General features: G+C 39.0%; 2 protein-coding genes and 1 pseudogene across 4 annotated transcripts; all 3 read right to left on the reverse strand.

Annotated features, from left to right (window-relative positions):
• Window positions 1–48: 48 nt before the first annotated feature.
• Window positions 49–4082, reverse strand: LOC103334582 (uncharacterized). Of its 2 annotated transcripts, XM_089054561.1 has the most exons (3): window positions 1314–4082; window positions 827–1218; window positions 49–449 (listed from the first exon to the last, which is right to left on the reverse strand). In XM_089054561.1, the coding sequence occupies exons 1-2, from the start codon at window positions 4027–4029 to the stop codon at window positions 845–847; spliced, it is 3090 nt and encodes a 1029-aa protein (XP_088910687.1). In that variant the 5' UTR covers window positions 4030–4082; the 3' UTR covers window positions 49–449; window positions 827–844. The 2 variants fall into 2 exon arrangements, with proteins under 2 accessions (XP_088910687.1, XP_088910686.1); XM_089054560.1 differs by lacking the exon at window positions 49–449 and having other exon boundaries at window positions 763–1218.
• A 5625-nt stretch (window positions 4083–9707) lies between these two features.
• Window positions 9708–11599, reverse strand: LOC148916035 (CDT1-like protein a, chloroplastic; annotated as a pseudogene). The gene is made up of 5 exons (XR_016128118.1): window positions 11531–11599; window positions 11353–11426; window positions 11005–11242; window positions 10062–10652; window positions 9708–9992 (listed from the first exon to the last, which is right to left on the reverse strand). The product of XR_016128118.1 is annotated as a CDT1-like protein a, chloroplastic (transcript).
• Window positions 11600–13795: 2196 nt separating this feature from the next.
• Window positions 13796–17252, reverse strand: LOC148916036 (uncharacterized). Its single transcript, XM_089055292.1, has 2 exons — window positions 14408–17252; window positions 13796–14310 (listed from the first exon to the last, which is right to left on the reverse strand). Exons 1-2 carry the CDS (start codon window positions 17214–17216, stop codon window positions 13937–13939), a joined length of 3183 nt encoding a protein of 1060 aa, XP_088911418.1. The 5' UTR covers window positions 17217–17252; the 3' UTR covers window positions 13796–13936.
• Window positions 17253–18149: the final 897 nt, after the last annotated feature.

Genomic DNA, 18149 nt, shown 5'->3' on the forward strand with positions numbered 1-18149 from the left:
TGTCGCCAATGGAGAGCTCGACGTTGCCGTTTCGGGCTCGTCCCAGAGAATTTTTCGGATTTTTGAGGGGTTTTGGTGCTCAGTGTCTCATTGCCTAAGATCTGGGGCTTTGGGTTTAGAGCTTTCTTTTCTCGGCTTCTGGGTGTCTGGGATTTGAAGGTTCCTAAGGAACTCATTGCAGAGATCAAATAGAAATGAGAGATTTGGAATCGATCGAAATGTGAGATTTTGAGGGTTAACAGTCTCACAGAGAAGAAGAAGAAGAAGAAGAAGCAATGGCCATGTGGGGTTTTCCGGTATTTATCGGGTCTCTGGCGGGAAAGATGAGCTGGCACTCTCGCGTGACCCGTTGCTTCCCGCCAAATAGATCCGCTGGCTCGCATTCTTCTGCGGGCTAGTGGGCTATTGGGACACCCGTTGTTTATTGGGCCTATATCCAAATCCAAAGCCTATTTTTTGAAGAAAATTGTGCAAGATATTTAGATAACTATCAAATGTCTGGTTAAGAAAATGAGGAAAAAACTCTACTCAATTTTTAAATTAATAAATTTTGTTTTTATACAAAATTAATACATTTTACTTTAAATTAATAAAATTTGTTTTTATGGAAAATTTGATCTTCTATCTATGCATACTATTATTAATAATTAAAAATATTGAAAAAAATTAAAGTATAATATAACTCACCCATATACATACTAGTAATAAATTTACCACCAAAAAAAAAAAAAAAAAAGGGATTGCTAGTAAATGAGACACATATAATCCAAAAAGAATAGAGATGAGTAATTAGGAATGGACGGTGCAAATGTTAATGTTAACATACATGGTATAAGAATTTCTCTTATATCCCCATCAGCTTGTTGATGGTTAGCATGCCAAATGGTTCAGGAAGGGAAGGCAGACTATGAGCTGATAGTTTTTGTGCTACATAGAGCATTGTAGGTCGAGACCCGGGACGCGTACGTATACAAGCCAAGGCTAAACTCATCACAAGCACCACTGCCTTTGCCAATTCATTCCTTGGAGCCTCCAGCCTTTGGTCTAACAAATCCTTCAAAAGCAACTTTGCATTGTCCTCCTTCATTGATTGTGATGATTCTGAAAGCTGGGATTCTAGCAAATCCCCTGGGTGCCTTCCCATCATAACTTCCAGCGCCACCACTCCAAAGCTATACACATCACACTTATCCGTGATTCGCATTGTCAATGCAAGCTCTGCACATGAAGAGAAAAACAAACCAAATCCTCAAAACATATCTCAGTCACCAAATTATGATCCAAAAATGCACAACGTTAAATTGGCATGTTACCTGGTGCCATGTAGCCAAATGAGCCAACGATATGGGTCCAGTTGGATGAATTGGCACTAATCAGTCTTGCTGTTCCAAAATCAGAAAGTCGAGCTTCGAAATCTGACTCGAGCAATACATTGTTGACAGTTACATCACGGTGCACAATTGGTGGAGAGCAGTCGTGGTGCAAGTAAGAAAGTGCATGACCTAATCCTTTCACAACTTTGACCCTTGTAGCCCATCCAAGTTCAGTTACCCCATCAACCCCATACAATGCCTTTCCCAGACTGCCTCTCTCTAAATATTCATAAATCAAGAAGATGCATCCCCTCCTTGAACAGAACCCATATAGCCGAATGATGTTCCTATGCCGGACATTTGTTAGAGTTCGGATTTCATTCTCAAAACTTTGGAGATTGATTGCTGGAATGTCGTTAGAGTCTGACATGTTAAGCCTCTTAACTGCAACAACTTGACCTGATAGCAATTCTGCCTTGTATACTCTTCCAAATCCTCCTTTTCCAATACAGTACTTCTCATGAAAATCTTCTATGGCCTTTACAACTTCCCCAAACGTAAATTTTACTTCTTCTTGCAATATCATTGACTCAAAATTCTCAAAGTTTTGAGCACTATTGATTTTCTTAAGAGCACGCTTGGTTTTCTTATGGAACATACGAATCAGAGCAATTGTAGTTGCAACCACTGATAAACCACAAACAAGTAGTACAAGGACACCAATTATAACTTCGTTGTTATTTTTTTTGGAATTGCCGGGGGCTTTTTGGATTTCCCATGTGAAATTGTTATTAGACAAATCAAAATTCATCACGAGTGGGAAGGGAATATCTGGCGGGACTGGGCCATTGAGATAGTTGTTGGAAAGATTTAAGCTCTGAATTAATCGAAGTTTCCATAGTGTTAGAGGAATTGACCCAAAGAGGTGGTTTCTCGAAAGATCCAAGCTTCTCAAATCTGATAATCTTCCTATATCTGACGGAATTGAGGCAGAGAACTTATTATCATTCAGATCAAGCACATTGAGTTTTGTCAACAGTCCAATTTCTGGTGGAATATTCCCACTAAAGCTGTTGTGTTGAAGTTGCAAAGAGACCACTTCGGTCCAATTGGAGATTAGAGAAGACAAGAGTGGACCGGTAAACCGATTAGCAAATAAACTCAGATCGGTGATCTTGTTCAGATTGGACAAAGACAGAGGCAGTTCCCCATTGAGTTTATTGGAAGCCAAGGCCAAGTAGGTGAGGTTGGTACAAAGACCAAGCTCAGAAGGGATTGAAGAATTTAAAAAATTATTACTAAGATCAAGGTGCTGGAGCTCTCTGAGTTGGCCTATAGAAGGCAGAATTTTCCCTTCAAGGTGATTGGAAGACAGGGCCAAGTAGGTGAGTTTGGTACAAAGACCAAGCTCAGAAGGGATTGAAGAGTTTAAGGAATTCTCTCGAAGATCAAGGTGCTGGAGCTCTCTGAGTTGGCCTATAGATGGCGGAATTTTCCCTTCAAGGTGATTGGAAGTCAGGTCCAAGTAGGTGAGGCTGGTACAAAGACCAAGCTCAGAAGGGATTGAAGAGTTTAAGGAATTCTCTCTAAGATCAAGGTGCTGGAGCTCTCTGAGTTGGCCTATAGAAGGCGGAATTTTCCCTTCAAGGTGATTGGAAGTCAGGTCCAAGTAGGTGAGGCTGGTACAAAGACCAAGCTCAGAAGGGATTGAAGAGTTTAAGGAATTCTCTCTAAGATCAAGGTATTTAAGCACCCTGAGTTGGCCTATGGAGGAGGGAATTTTCCCTTTAAGGGAATTCCCAGCCAAGTCAATACGCTGAAGACCAGATATGAAACCAATATCTTCAGAAATTGGACCGCCAAAGTTGTTTTGTGCTAAATAAAGGTGTTTAAGCTTGGGAAAGTTTGATGGCAGTGGTCCTTCGAATTGGTTGTTGGTGAGATTGAGATATTCAAGCTTGCCCAGATTGTTAAATACTTGTTGTGGTATTTGGCCAGTAAAGGAATTTCGAGACAAGTCGAGGAATGTCAAGTTCAAACATTTAGATATAAATTCTGGGAATTCTAAATCAAGATGATTGCTTAGAGAAAAATCAAGGTATGTCAAAGAAGGCATGCCAGAAAATTCAGACCAGTCAGGAGTTTCGAAGTAGAAGTTATTTCTTCCAAGAATCAAAAACTGCACCTTTTGGAGATTGCTCAGCTCAGAGGGAATTACACCAGTGAGAGTGTTGTTGAAGAAACTCAGATACTTGAGCTCTGTTAACTTGCCTATCTCCACAGGTATTTCTTGATCGAAAAAGTTGTTGCCCAAGTCCAAAGTTGTGAGCTTGGAGAGGTTGCCAATGGCAGACGGTATATGCCCTGTGAAATTGTTGCCATTGAGGTTGAATTGGGTGAGATTGAGGAATGGGGTGAAGTTGAAATGGGTTAGTGTTGCGGCGATGTTGAAGTTGGAGAGGTCAATTTGGGAAACTTGTTCGCTGTTCTGGTCACAAACAATGGCATACCAGTTGCAAAGATTGTTGAGGTTAGTGAGGGACCATGAAGTGAGGGAAGGTGGTGCATCATAAAAGGTGTTCTTCCAAGTTAGCAAAGCTTCTGCCTGTGTTTTTGGTGATGAAATGGCCTTGAATGGAAGCAAAGCAAGCAGGAAAATATGAAGGAGAAGAAGAAGAAAAGTAGGCTTGTGAGCAGAGAAAAGTCCTCCTTCCATGGTGGTTTGAGGAGTTAATGTTATGTTCCAAGCTTTATAGAAGGATGATTGTTATTGTTATGATTTTCGTTCTTTAAAATTCACTTGTAATTTGCATTATTTTTATTAATTTATTTTTGGTCGAAAGCTTTATTTTAATTTAAGTTAAGAAGAAAATTTAGTTTTTTGAACTACTAGTTGTTGACTGATGATGACATTTCATAATTAATGCCATTTGTCTGGACATAATATAAAGTCTAGGCCCTATGTCAAGTTCTATTATGAATGAGCTAATACTTAGAGGAAGTCAAGTCTTGTAAGTTTTAGAATAAAATTGAACTACATTTAAAAAATAAATAAATATAAAAAAACAGAACTTGTGGTAACAAAAGTTGTGTGGTTGGTTTCCTCCACTTGACTGGCATGGTCTAGTCTTCCCTTCCCTTGGCCCCAACCATTTGTCCGGACGGAATATCAAGTCTAGCCCCTATGTTACGTTTCAAAAGTCTAGCCCCTATGATTATATGTAAGCTACAACATTTCCATGAAAATATGAAGGACAACAAGAAGAAACGGAGGAGGCTTCTCAACTCCTTCCATGGTGCTGAGTCTGTTGACCATGGTTCGTTTCATAATCAAAAGTTGTGTGGTTACACACACAAAATACCACCCCACATTATAGAGTTTCTATCTAGTATTTTCATTCATGTGCATAGACTAATGGTATAGTATTAATAAATAAATACATATGTCATAGACTTACAGTTCATTTCAGAGCACCTCCAGCGCCCAACCCAAATGGGTGAAGGGCTGCCAGAGAGAGCAGGCAGCTCCAGGCTCAGTAGCGCCGAGGTGGGTCCCACCAGCCCGACGGCCCAAGGGCAAGTCTTGCCCGGCCGAAGCTCGAGTTAGGTGACATCAGCGTTAGCGTCCACGACGCCTACAGACTAATATCAATTTTTTTACCGTTGACGCATGAATTACACGCGCCAATGGTAAAAATTTGACTTCGTGTGTTAGCGAGGACGCCACCACCGACAGACCCAACGGTGTTTGCCACATGGCGCGACGAGGACTCTCCGATGACTTTTTCCAAATCCGACGGTCCTCGTTTTTGGCTAAAAAAATCGAAAAAATTTTGAATTTTTTTAAAAAAAATACCCAAAAATTCTGTATTTTTTCTCTATAAATACCTAACCATTTTATTTACTTTCCACACTAAATCTTCATACAATTTCTTCTCCATCCAATATTTTTTACTCTTTACTCACATTTCTAAAACATTCCACACCAATTCTTCATACAAACTTTTCTCATTCCAATATTTTTTTATCTCCACTCACATTTTTCACTTCCACACCAATTCTCCATACAAACTCTTCTCCTTCCAATATTTTTTACTCTCCACTCACATTTTTCTACTACTTTCCATTTGTATAAAAAAAAAAAAAAACGAATGGCATCTTCTATTGAAGTCGGAGGCTCGTGGTCAACGAATGAAGATATTGCGTTATGTCAATCTTGGGTGAATATTAGTCATGACCCTATCACGGGCAATGAGATGAGGTTTCATCACATGTGAAGCAAAATTCATGGAGAATTTTGTCAAAGATCGGGTTCTATTCGGACCGAAATGGCGTTGTCTAGTAGATGGAAACTTCTGAATAAAGAGTTAGGGAAATGGAGAAATGCCTTGACAAAAGCAAAGGTGAACATTCAAAGCGATCAAAATTTGACCGATGAGGTAAAATATTTATAATTGCCATTTTAATCAATTCAATGTCATTTTTTTTTATTGCATATTCTATTTGTTTTTCTTGCATATTTTTTTTTCTTGGTGCGCCTGTAATTTGTCTATATTTTCTTGCATAATCAATTTTATTTTTGCATTTCAAAATAGTTTATATTTTCTTGCATAATAATTTTTGTTTCTTGCACTTCCAATTATTTATTTTTAATAGATGATACAAGCACAAATGTGATACGGTGCCATGGGGCAAGGCAAAAAAAGTTTCGTGCATTCCATTGTTGGGAAATTGTGAAGGATTGTTCGAGATTCAAAATTATTCCCACCGGTCCGCCGATTGTGATGAATGAGACGCCACTCCACGATTCTCCATCAACCGATTCTCCATTGGACTCTCAATGGAAACGCGAGTCACCATTTGTGCCACGTCCGCCAAGACCTATGGGGAGAAAGGCGGCAAAGGCCAAGAGAGGGGGCACTTCGACCGATGAATGTACAATTATTGAAGCAAATAGCTAAGAGCACCTCACTAAGAATGGAGAGAGACTTGAAAAGAGATGAAATTGACATGGCACGAGAGGAAGCATTTGTTCTGCAACAACAAATGGCACAAGAAAAAGACATAGAGGATAGAGAGATGAAAATCATGGCCATGGATACGAGCCATATGTCTCCCGAAACAAAAGCCTATTGGAAGCTACGACGAAGAGATGTGATGAGAAAAAAACTTTTCAATGACGACGGACCTAGCAATACGGATTGGTTAAATGATGAAAACCATTAGGTTGTATTGAAACACCTTTGCCATATGTTGTATTGTTGTATTATCCTTTAATTTGTTGTATTGTTTCCTTTTTATTCAATAAAAACATTAAATAAAATGACTATTTATTAAAAACATTTGAGCATCAAAACAAATATTAATTTAAAAAAACCTTCATTTATTGGAAACAACACACAAAACAAACCATACATAAAAGCATAATAATAAAAAGCATAATTCCAAAAAAAAAACCACACACAAAATAAAACATAATTAAAAACAAAGCATAATTCCAAACAAAGCACTAATCTTGACTTCATCCATTGTGATTGCCTTTCATCTCCCACAAGTGCTCGACCAAGTCACCTTGACGTATCTCGTGAACATATGAAGATTGCATTTCTTGATGCCGATCAATCATGGGGTTGTTGAATTGACCATCCCGAAGTAAGGGTTCGGGCCCAGTGGTAGTCCATTTGGTCCAATCGGCCTTTCATATATTCTTGTCAACGATGTGTTCATTGGATCGGGTTCAAACACCTCTTGAGCATCATAGTCATACTCATCCTCCACAATCATGTTGTGAAGGATGATGCAAGTCATCATAATACTCCGCAGCACCTCCTCATCTAGCATCCGAGTAGCACCTCTAATAATTGCCCAACGAGCTTGCAAGATACCGAAACACCTCTCCACGTCTTTCCTGTAACCTTCTTGAAAGGAAGCAAAGTTTCTTTCCTTCTCGGATTGGGGATTCGGAATTGTTTTCACGAATGTCGTCCACCTAGGATAAATTCCGTCGGCAAGGTAGTACGCACTAGAGTAAACGGTATTGTTGATTTGGTACATGACCTGGGAGAATGACCTCGCAATACCTCGTCGAACACCGGGGATTGACCAAGGACATTGAGGTCATTCTGAGATCCGGCAACCCCGAAGAAGGCATGCCAAACCCAACAATCGAATGAAGCTACGGCCTCCAAAATTATACTTTTTTGGCCCTTCGATTCCCATACTCCCCTTGCCAAGCAGTAGGGCAGTTCTTCCACTGCCAGTGCATGCAATCGATGCTTCCAATCATTCCTGGGAAACCTCGAGCCTCGCCTTTTTGTAGAAGCCGTTGCAGGTCTCTTGGCGTGGGTTTGCGAAGGTACTCCCTCGTGTACAAATTTTCTACTGCATCACAAAATCTCACCAAGCACTCTAGGACAGAGATTTTCCCATCCTGTGCAATCTCATCCACCTGCTCTGCAGATGCCCCATAAGCAAGCATCCGCAGCACTGTAAGTTTTGCTCCGGGATAAGACCCAAAGCTCCAACAGATCATGCTTTTGAATGAAGTATATGTCGTAATTACAAATATCATGCATGATTTTTTGGAACAAATGTGGCTGCATTCTATATCGTTCTCGAAACTTAGAAGCAGGATATAACGAATTTGGGATAAAATAATCCTCCATGAGATTCTTACCGAGACTCCCGTCTGTCCACATTCGGGGCACGACGACGACGGTGTTGCCTTGATTGATTCATCATACACACCGCTGCTGCAAGCAGTTGTTCCTCTTCTTCATTGGCATCCCGATCTTCTTGAGCACGTCTACGCCGGATTTCTTCCCTTTGTTTCTGTTGCCTCTCCAACACCCTCGACAAGTTTGACATTGAGAGTAGAATGTGTTTTCTAAAATCTAAGAAATGAAGGAATAACTAAGAGATGGTGTGAGAGGTATGAGTTGATGGTGTAGTTTTATAGAGGGATTTAGAAGATAGAGATGACACGTGGCACAATTTTAGAGGATGAAAATCTTATCTAAAATCTGATATTATAATTTTTAAAAATATCTGAAAATCTTATCTGACATTTGACACGTGGCACAATTGTAGAGGGTGAAAATCTTATCTGAAATATGAGATTATAAATTTTTAAAAATATCTGAAAATCTTATCTGACATTGGACACGTGGCACAATTTTAGAGGGTGAAATTTTTTCTGAAATCTAATATTATAATTTTTTTTTCAATATCTGAAAATCATATCTGATATGGGACACGTGGCACAATTTTAGAGGGTGAAAATCTTATCCGAAAATTTAATTACAAAAGATTATCAAAATTAATGATTTAAAATATAAAAATATAGGAAATAAAGTACAATGAATAGTAATTGCCTTAGACTTGCCCTAGACTTTGCCCTTGTGGGTGGAACCACAAATGCAAAGGCTGACACTATTCACGTGAATAGTGACAGCCCTTACTTGCCATTGCCTTAGACTTAGCCCTTGTGGGTGGAGATGCTCTCATAATTGAGATATTAATGCAATTATAACTCAACCCAGAAGTGTATGGTTCCAGTGTTTCCTCGACTTGACTGGCGTGGTCTAGTTTTCCCTTGGCCTCAGCCATTTGTCCCAACATAATATAAAGTCTAGCCCCTATACCTATGTTAAGTTAGAAATTTCATTTAACAAAAAACAGAAAAATGATAAAAAAAAAGGGCGCATTTTCGGCATTTGAAAAGTATTATTAATGAGAGCCAAGTGTTTCCCGTGTTTCTTCCATGCAACACTTCTATTATGTGATTCTTGAAAAACCAACTCAAGTGCTTTTGAATCCCACCAAAGCACTCCTAGATTATTTTAAAAGACATAAGTGTTTGTTCTAATTTAAAACAGCTTTTGACATTTCCAAAAACACTCCCAAACGTTCCCTAAATTATGTAAGTCATTCTTCATCATTAAGGTTTTGTATCCTAAAACTAAGGTGAATACTAACAGGTGTTAATCATATTTTATTAAAAATTGTCAAATTAGAGGACCCTACTCCTTTTAGCCACAACATCCCGGGCTAATTAGAGCATATTCATTCATTGTTCATTACGCATAATCTATTTGACCCCAATATTAAAATCAAATCTAAAATAAAAAAATGTTTCCATTTTCCTTCCCTTCGGATATTCCACTAATTTTTTTAGTGCAGTCCCAATTCCCACATATACTAATATTTTTGTTATAATTGCTAGTCTATCTATATCAGAAGTCTCATTTCCATACTTGAAGTTGAAGAATATTGTCTTCAATTAATTTCCTTGATTTGATATCTTCACGCTGGAGAAAATTAGAAAAACCCTATTGACTTTATAAAAATATAAATTCTTTTTCTTGTAAAATATTTTACACATACACAGTTAGAGCAGGCTTTTTTTAACTAGAAAGGAGCAGTATAAATAGATTCCTCACCATTAAGATATTGTTTTTAGTGAGAAATTGAAAGCTGGTACAACAGGTTTAATGGGAGAAGATTCATAGCAAAAGGAAGGAAATGGATGGATGCCTAATGAAATGGGAAAATTGTACACCATCTTCTAAATATGCTTCTCGGTACAAGTAAACTTCGAAAATTCTAGCATTCTCCAGCTCAGTTTGCCTCTTCTAGCCTTGCTGCACGTATTGACTCGCGATCGACATTTTATTAATGCTGCAAGAGACGAGAAGTAATAAACATCACACAATTGGGGAAAAAATGGAGAATTCATGATAGACGTACAGATTGCAAAAGATTCTCTGGAAGAATATCGAGGCTGTCATTATCGATTGATGTACAACCCATATCAGGAACTTCATCCTCAACATTTTTATTCTTCACAGGAGTGTCAAATTTCAAAGACCTGGAGTGTGGAGGAAGCCTAACCAACTTGTTCGGTGAGCTAGTAGAATTATCATCTGGGCTCATATAGCATCGCTTTGGTCGGTGCAATGCAGGCGTGTCAGCCATCAACCTAGCTGGAGTTGAAGCAAGCTTTGCTGAAGTCGACTGAATGCTATCACTTTGTGTGGGCAAACTACCATCATTTTCTATGGGGTCTATGCCTTTGGTTGGAGTCACAGGCACTTAGCCATACAATGAAGCACAAGTACTCCTTTCCCCAACAGAGCAAACTGCATTGAGGTTTGATTCTGGAACTTCATCGCCCTGAAGGCAGCTTGTTGACACTGCTGGCTGCTCAACTGTACTGTGTACATCAGTCAATATGTCACCAGGAGATGATGACAAGGGAAGCTTGCCTGTATCTGATTGCATATCTTGCTTCCTAATATCGAATGGCTGAGGCAAAGTTTCTTCTGGAATTTCATAATCCTGAAAGCATGTTAAGCATTGTTAGACCACATGCTATCAATAGTTCAAAAAATAAATTGTTAAATTGATAAAAATAAAACGTTGAAGTCACAAGTACAGGAACCCAACTGCAAGAATAACCTTTTGAAAAAAACCAAACAAATGAAACCCTGTGCATAGAGTTATTTTTGTTACATAAATTAATACAGTATTTATATTCTAAATCCTTGCGTCCTTTAAAGTCCCTGCACGCTCAAAGTCATGCCAGAACACCAATAACTTTCCATATTCCAGATCAATTTAATAACAAAGAATACTTTAGAAATTAAACCATTTTAGTAATGTTGTATCAGAAACTGAGTATTGGGTATACCTCAGGATGGGATTTTGAAATATCTGCGAGCCGTTTGAGGAACGTCTTCCTCAAATTCATTCTCCCACCACCTTCAGATTTCGCCTTGCCATCACTCTCTAGTGCATCAACATTGATGGTGACATGAAGATCAGGCTTCAGACAACTGGTTCTCTCATCCTTAACAAGAACTTTCTTTATCTCAATCACCTCAGGTAAAACAAACTTCAGCTGAGCCAAGTGACCACATGTAAACCTCCTAAAAACCGAGATAAAGAGACGATCAATTTCTATAATAGCCTAATTTCATTTCTTCAGCAACCAAACAATCAATTGAAAAGAAAATTTTATTTATTTTTTGAAGTATACCTATCCGTCAAACACTCGATTTGGGGGCAAATATTGCTAAAACTGGGCTTCAAACCCCTCAACCGCAACAACCCCTCAACCGCAACAACCGAAAGGAAGCATTATTGGACCAACATGCTATTCATAAACAAGTACTAGAAGAAAATACAAAAAGAGAAAGGAGATATTATAACTCAACCCAAAAGTGTGGTTCCAGTGTTTCCTTGACTTGACTGGCGTGGTCTAGTTTTCCCTTGGCCCCAGCCATTGTCTAGCCCTATGTTAAGTTAGAAATTTCATTTAACAAAAAATAGAAAACCAAAAAACAGACAAATAAAAAAGGGAAACAGAAGAATTTCATGTTAAGTTCTATTATGAATGAGTTGAGGAAGTTAAGCATGGCCCAACCATAATTCCAAACTTAAGAAAAGTCTTGCAGTCAACTTAAAATCTATAAATGAAGGGAAATTGCCTTGGTCATTTCTAATCACCATAGTCAATGCCCGCAAATCTTGGGAAATTGCCAAAGTTAACCAAATATTGTACCCCCATATAACAATATCTTCTACTTATGAATTCAAGCACCCATCATATGCAACAATTATTAGATAGTAAATTACAACATTTCCAAGGTGCCTTAAATAGCAAATCACAAACAAAAGGAGTCAGGAATAAATCATATGCATACAAACAACTCAACTGAAACTTACAAAAGCCTTACTTTTCCGGTAGCATCTCGGAGCGGCCAGCACGTGCCTTTTTACGGGTCGACTCGGTGAAGCCTTTGGTGCCAGCTTCTCAGATTGGACAAAGACAGAGGCAGTTCCCCCATTGAGTTCATAGGAGTAGTTTGATTGTTTTATTTATGTTGTTTTAGTTTCTTACATATGGAAAACTGGCCTAGGTTAATTAGGTTATAAATATTGTTCCGAAAAGCTCAATTGTGGTAATTGCTGAATGGTACAAAGGTTCACAACCTAAATTTCATTTCTTTTCTTTACAACATTATCACAAAAACTCAATGTTGTTCGATCTAATTTTCTTTTAATTTTCAATGTTGTCTTACAGCATTATCACAAAAACTCAACCTAAGTTTGAAGATGAGCAAACTCTCTATGTATGTATTTTTCTGTGAGACTCAAAAGGAATTCATCTTCATGATCACCACGTCTTTCAAAGTTAGCCTTACCTACCATAAACAGAAAAAAGAAGCAGAAAAAATATTACAATTTCGATTAAAATTTTGACTAATTGTCCTGCAAAATAAGAAAAATGATGAAATTTCGACGTTGAAATCACCGTAAGAAATACCAAAGAAATACAGGGAGCATTGCAAGTATGTATCATAACCACACCCGTGAAGGCTTTTGCTATGCTATGGAAGGTACAATTACAATATTTCTTAACCCAAGTCCTTTTAAAATTGGAATAATTAAAACTTAAAAGGCAGATATTTATGAGGTTTGTGAGGGACCATGAACTGAGAGAAGGTGGTGCAGAAGCAAATGTGTTCTTCCAGCTTACCAATGCTTCCGCATGTGTTCTTGGTGATGAGGTGGCCTTCAACGAAAGAAATGATAGCCGAAAAATAAAAAGGAAAAGAGGAAAAGGAGGCTTGTGACCAAAGAAAGGTTTTGCCGTGATGTTGTTGACCAGTTAATGTTCCAAGCTTTATAGAGGATTGTGGGCCCCACTTGGTCCATTAATTTTTTTTTAAAAAACAAATAAAACAAAAACAGAAACAGAAAAGGCAAATAAAATCTTTCCAACCAAACAATCAATTGAAAATAAAATTTTATATGGGCTTTCGTCGGGCCAAGAATCGATCTGGTCCGTCCGTCGCTTCGGCTCGACTTGCCGAGGCTTTTGGCTGCGGCTCTTCTGATGTCGCCAATGGAGAGCTCGACGTTGCCGTTTCGGGCTCGTCCAGAGAATTTTTCGGATTTTTGAGGGGTTTTGGTGCTCAGTGTCTCATTGCCTAAGATCTGGGGCTTTGGGTTTAGAGCTTTCTTTTCTCGGCTTCTGGGTGTCTGGGATTTGAAGGTTCCTAAGGAACTCATTGCAGAGATCAAATAGAAATGAGAGATTTGGAATCGATCGAAATGTGAGATTTTGAGGGTTAACAGTCTCACAGAGAAGAAGAAGAAGAAGAAGAAGCAATGGCCATGTGGGGTTTTCGGGTATTTAACGGGTCTCTTGCGGGAAAGATGAGCTGGCACTCTCTCGTGACCCGTTGCTTCCCGCCAAATAGATCCGCTGGCTCGCATTCTTCTGTGGGCTTGGGGGCTAGTGGAACACCCGTTGTTTATTGGGCCTAAGTCCAAATGTCATTTCACAATTTACCAAATTAACCAAAGATATTTAGATAACTATTAGATGTGTAGGATTTCTAGTAATAAATTGACCCCCCAAAAAAAGAAAAAGGATTGCTAGTAAATGAGTCACACAGATAATCCAAAAAGAATAGAGATGAGTAATTAGGATGGTGCAGAATTTTATTTTTTTAGAATGGACGGTGTAGATGTTAATGTTAACATATATGGTATAAGATTTCTCTTACACACAGAAAACTTTCCAACTAGTTTTTATTTTTTTCCTTCTAGTTTTAAATCCCCATCAGCTTGTTGATGGTTAGCATGCCAAATGGTTCGGGAAGGGAAGGCAGTCTCTGAGCTGATAGTTTTTGTGCCACATAAAGCATCGTAGGTCGAGACCCGGGACGCGTACGTATACAAGCCAAGGCTAAACTCATCACAAGCACCACTGCCTTTGCCAATTCATTGCTTGGAGCCTCCAGCCTTTGGTCTAACAAATCCTTCAAAAGCAACTCTGCATTGTCCTCCTTCATTGATTTTGATGATTCTGATAGCTGGGATTCTAGCAGATCCCCTGGGTGCCTTCCCATCATAACTTCCAGCGCCACCACTCCAAAGCTATACACATCACACTTATCCGTGACTCGCATTGTCAATGCAAGCTCTGCACATGAAGAGAAAAACAAACCAAGTTGCCTCAAAACATATCTCAGCCACCAAAACATGATCCAAAAATGCACAACGTTAAATTGGTATGTTACCTGGTGCCATGTAGCCAAATGAGCCAACGATATGGGTCCAGTTGGATGAATTGGCACTAATCAGTCTTGCTGTTCCAAAATCAGAAAGTCGAGCTTCGAAATCTGACTCGAGCAATACATTGTTGACAGTTACATCACGGTGCACAATTGGTGGAGAGCAGTCATGGTGCAAGTAAGAAAGTGCATGAGCTAATCCTTTCACAACTTTGACCCTTGTAGCCCATCCAAGTTCAGTTACCCCATCAACCCCATACAATGCCTTTCCCAGGCTGCCTCTCTCTAAATATTCATAGAGCAAGAAGATGCATCCCCTCCTTGAACAGAACCCATATAGCCGAATGATGTTCCTATGCCGGATATTTGTCAGAGTTCGGATTTCATTCTCAAAACTTTGGAGATTGATTGCTGGAATGTCGTTAGAGTCTGACATGTTAAGCCTCTTAACTGCAACAGCTTGACCTGATAGCAACTCTGCCTTGTATACTCTTCCAAATCCTCCTTTTCCAATACAGTACTTTTCATGAAAATCGTCTACGGCCTTTACAACTTCCCCAAACGTAAATTTTACTTCTTCTTGCAATATAATTGACTCAAAATTCTCAAAGTTTTGAGCACTATTGATTTTCTTAAGAACACGCTTGGGTTTCTTATGGAACATAAGAATCATAGCAATTGTAGTTGCAATCACTGATAAACCAATTATAACTTTGATGTTTTTTTTTTTGGGCCCTGTAAAATTGTTATTAGACAAATCAAAATTCTCCAGGAGTGGGAAGGCAATCTCTGTCGGGAATGGGCCATTGAGATTGTTGTTGGAAAGATTTAAGATTTGAATATTTGGAAGGTTGCTTAGTGTTGGAGGAATTGACCCAGAGAGGTGGTTTCTCGAAAGATCCAACCTTATCAAATCTGATAATCTTCCTATATCTGACGGAATTGAGGCAGAGAACTTATTATCATTCAGATAAAGCATTTTGAGTTTTCTCAACAGTCCAATTTCTGGTGGAATATTCCCACTAAAGCTGTTGTGTTGAAGTTGCAAAGAGACCACTTCGGTCCAACTGAAGAGCAGAGAAGGCAGGAATGGACCGGTAAACCGATTAGTAAATAAACTCAGATCGGTGATGTTGGTCAGATTGGATAAGGACAGAGGCAGTTCCCCATTGAGTTTATTGGAAGCCAGGGCCAAGTAGGTGAGGCTGGTACAAAAACCAAGCTCAGAAGGGATTGAAGAATTTAAGGAATTGTTACTAAGATCAAGGTACTGAAGCCCTCTGAGTTGGCCTATAGAAGGTGGAATTTTCCCTTGAAGTTGATTGTGAGACAGGTCCATGTGGGTGAGGCTGGTACAAAGACCAAGCTCAGATGGGATTGAAGAGGCTAAGGAATTCAATTGAAGATCAAGGTGCTGGAGCTCTCTGAGTTGGCCTATAGAAGGCGGAATTTTCCCTTGAAGTTGATTGTAAGACAGGTCCAAGTAGGTGAGGTTGGTACAAAAACCAAGCTCAAAAGGGATTGAAGAGTTTAAGGAATTTTGTTGAAGATCAAGGTGGTGGAGCTCTCTGAGTTGGCCTATAGAAGGCGGAATTTTCCCTTGAAGTTGATTGTAAGACAGGTCCAAGTAGGTGAGGCTGGTACAAAGACCAAGCTCAGATGGGATTGAAGAGGCTAAGGAATTCAATTGAAGATCAAGGTGCTGGAGCTCTCTGAGTTGGCCTATAGAAGGCGGAATTTTCCCTTCAAGGTGATTGTGAGACAGGGCCAAGTAGGTGAGGTTGGTACAAAGACCAAGCTCAGAAGGGATTGCAGAGTTTAAGGAATTCTCTCTAAGATCAAGGTATTTAAGCTCCCTGAGTTGGCCTATGGAGGATGGAATTGGCCCTTCAAGGGAATTCCAAGCCAAGTCAATACTTTGAAGACCAGATATGAAACCAATATCTTTAGGAATTGGACCGCCGAAGTTGTTTTGTGCTAAATGAAGGTGTTTAAGCTTGGGAAAATTTGATGGCAGTGGTCCTTGGAATCGGTTGTTGGTGAGATTGAGATATTCAAGCTCGCTCAGATTGGTAAATACTTGTTGTGGTATTTGGCCAGTAAAGAGATTTCCAGACAAGTCAAGGAATGTCAAGTTCAAACAATTAGATATAAATTCTGGGAATTCTGAATGAAGTCCTATTAGACCAGAAATATCAAGGTAAGTCAAAGAAGGCATGCCTGAAAATTTAGACCAGTCAGGAGTTTGTAAGTTGTAGTTGGCTCCAAGAATCAAAAACTGCACCTTTTGGAGATTGCTCAGCTCAGAGGGAATTACACCAGTGAGAGTGTTGTTGAAGAAACTCAGATACTTGAGCTCTGTTAACTTGCCTATCTCCACAGGTATTTCTTGATCGAAAAAGTTGTTGCCCAAGTCCAAAGTTGTGAGCTTGGAGAGGTTGCCAATGGCAGACGGTATAGGCCCTGTGAAATTGTTGCCATTGAGGTTGAATTGGGTGAGATTGAGGAATGGGGTGAAGTTGAAATGGGTTAGTGTTGCGGCGATGTTGAAGTTGGAGAGGTCAATTTGGGAAACTTGTTCGCTGTTCTGGTCACAAACAATGGCATACCAGTTGCAAAGATTGTTGAGGTTAGTGAGGGACCATGAAGTGAGGGAAGGTGGTGCATCATAAAAGGTGTTCTTCCAAGTTAGCAAAGCTTCTGCCTGTGTTTTTGGTGATGAAATGGCCTTGAATGGAAGCAAAGCAAGCAGGAAAATATGAAGGAGAAGAAGAAGAAAAGTAGGCTTGTGAGCAGAGAAAAGTCCTCCTTCCATGGTGGTTTGAGGAGTTAATGTTATGTTCCAAGCTTTATAGAAGGATGATTGTTATTGTTATGATTTTCGTTCTTTAAAATTCACTTGTAATTTGCATTATTTTTATTAATTTATTTTTGGTCGAAAGCTTTATTTTAATTTAAGTTAAGAAGAAAATTTAGTTTTTTGAACTACTAGTTGTTGACTGATGATGACATTTCATAATTAATGCCATTTGTCTGGACATAATATAAAGTCTAGGCCCTATGTCAAGTTCTATTATGAATGAGCTAATACTTAGAGGAAGTCAAGTCTTGTAAGTTTTAGAATAAAATTGAACTACATTTAAAAAATAAATAAATATAAAAAAACAGAACTTGTGGTAACAAAAGTTGTGTGGTTGGTTTCCTCCACTTGACTGGCATGGTCTAGTCTTCCCTTCCCTTGGCCCCAACCATTTGTCCGGACGGAATATCAAGTCTAGCCCCTATGTTACGTTTCAAAAGTCTAGCCCCTATGATTATATGTAAGCTACAACATTTCCATGAAAATATGAAGGACAACAAGAAGAAACGGAGGAGGCTTCTCAACTCCTTCCATGGTGCTGAGTCTGTTGACCATGGTTCGTTTCATAATCAAAAGTTGTGTGGTTACACACACAAAATACCACCCCACATTATAGAGTTTCTATCTAGTATTTTCATTCATGTGCATAGACTAATGGTATAGTATTAACAAATAAATACACATGTCATAGACTTACGGTTCATTTCATAATTGAGATATTAATGCAATTATAACTCAACCCAGAAGTGTATGGTTCCAGTGTTTCCTCGACTTGACTGGCGTGGTCTAGTTTTCCCTTGCCCCCAGCCATTTGTCCCAACATAATATAAAGTCTAGCCCCTATGTTAAGTTAGAAATTTCATTTAACAAAAAACATAAAAATATAAA

The sequence above is a fragment of the Prunus mume genome, linkage group LG6 (assembly GCF_029339155.1).
Source record: "Prunus mume cultivar Tortuosa linkage group LG6, ASM2933915v1, whole genome shotgun sequence".
NCBI lineage: Eukaryota > Viridiplantae > Streptophyta > Magnoliopsida > Rosales > Rosaceae > Prunus > Prunus mume.

What these genes read in the sequence shown, in the direction of transcription:
- LOC103334582 (XM_089054561.1), bottom strand. Translation starts at nt 4,029, where the DNA reads ATGGAAGGAGGACTTTTCTCTGCTCACAAGCCTACTTTTCTTCTTCTT. An exon ending in ATTTGGCTACATGGCACCAG is followed by an intron (nt 1,219 to 1,313) that starts GTAACATGCCAA and finishes CTTCATGTGCAG; the next exon opens with AGCTTGCATTGACAATGCGA.
- LOC148916036 (XM_089055292.1), bottom strand. Translation starts at nt 17,216, where the DNA reads ATGGAAGGAGGACTTTTCTCTGCTCACAAGCCTACTTTTCTTCTTCTT. An exon ending in ATTTGGCTACATGGCACCAG is followed by an intron (nt 14,311 to 14,407) that starts GTAACATACCAA and finishes CTTCATGTGCAG; the next exon opens with AGCTTGCATTGACAATGCGA.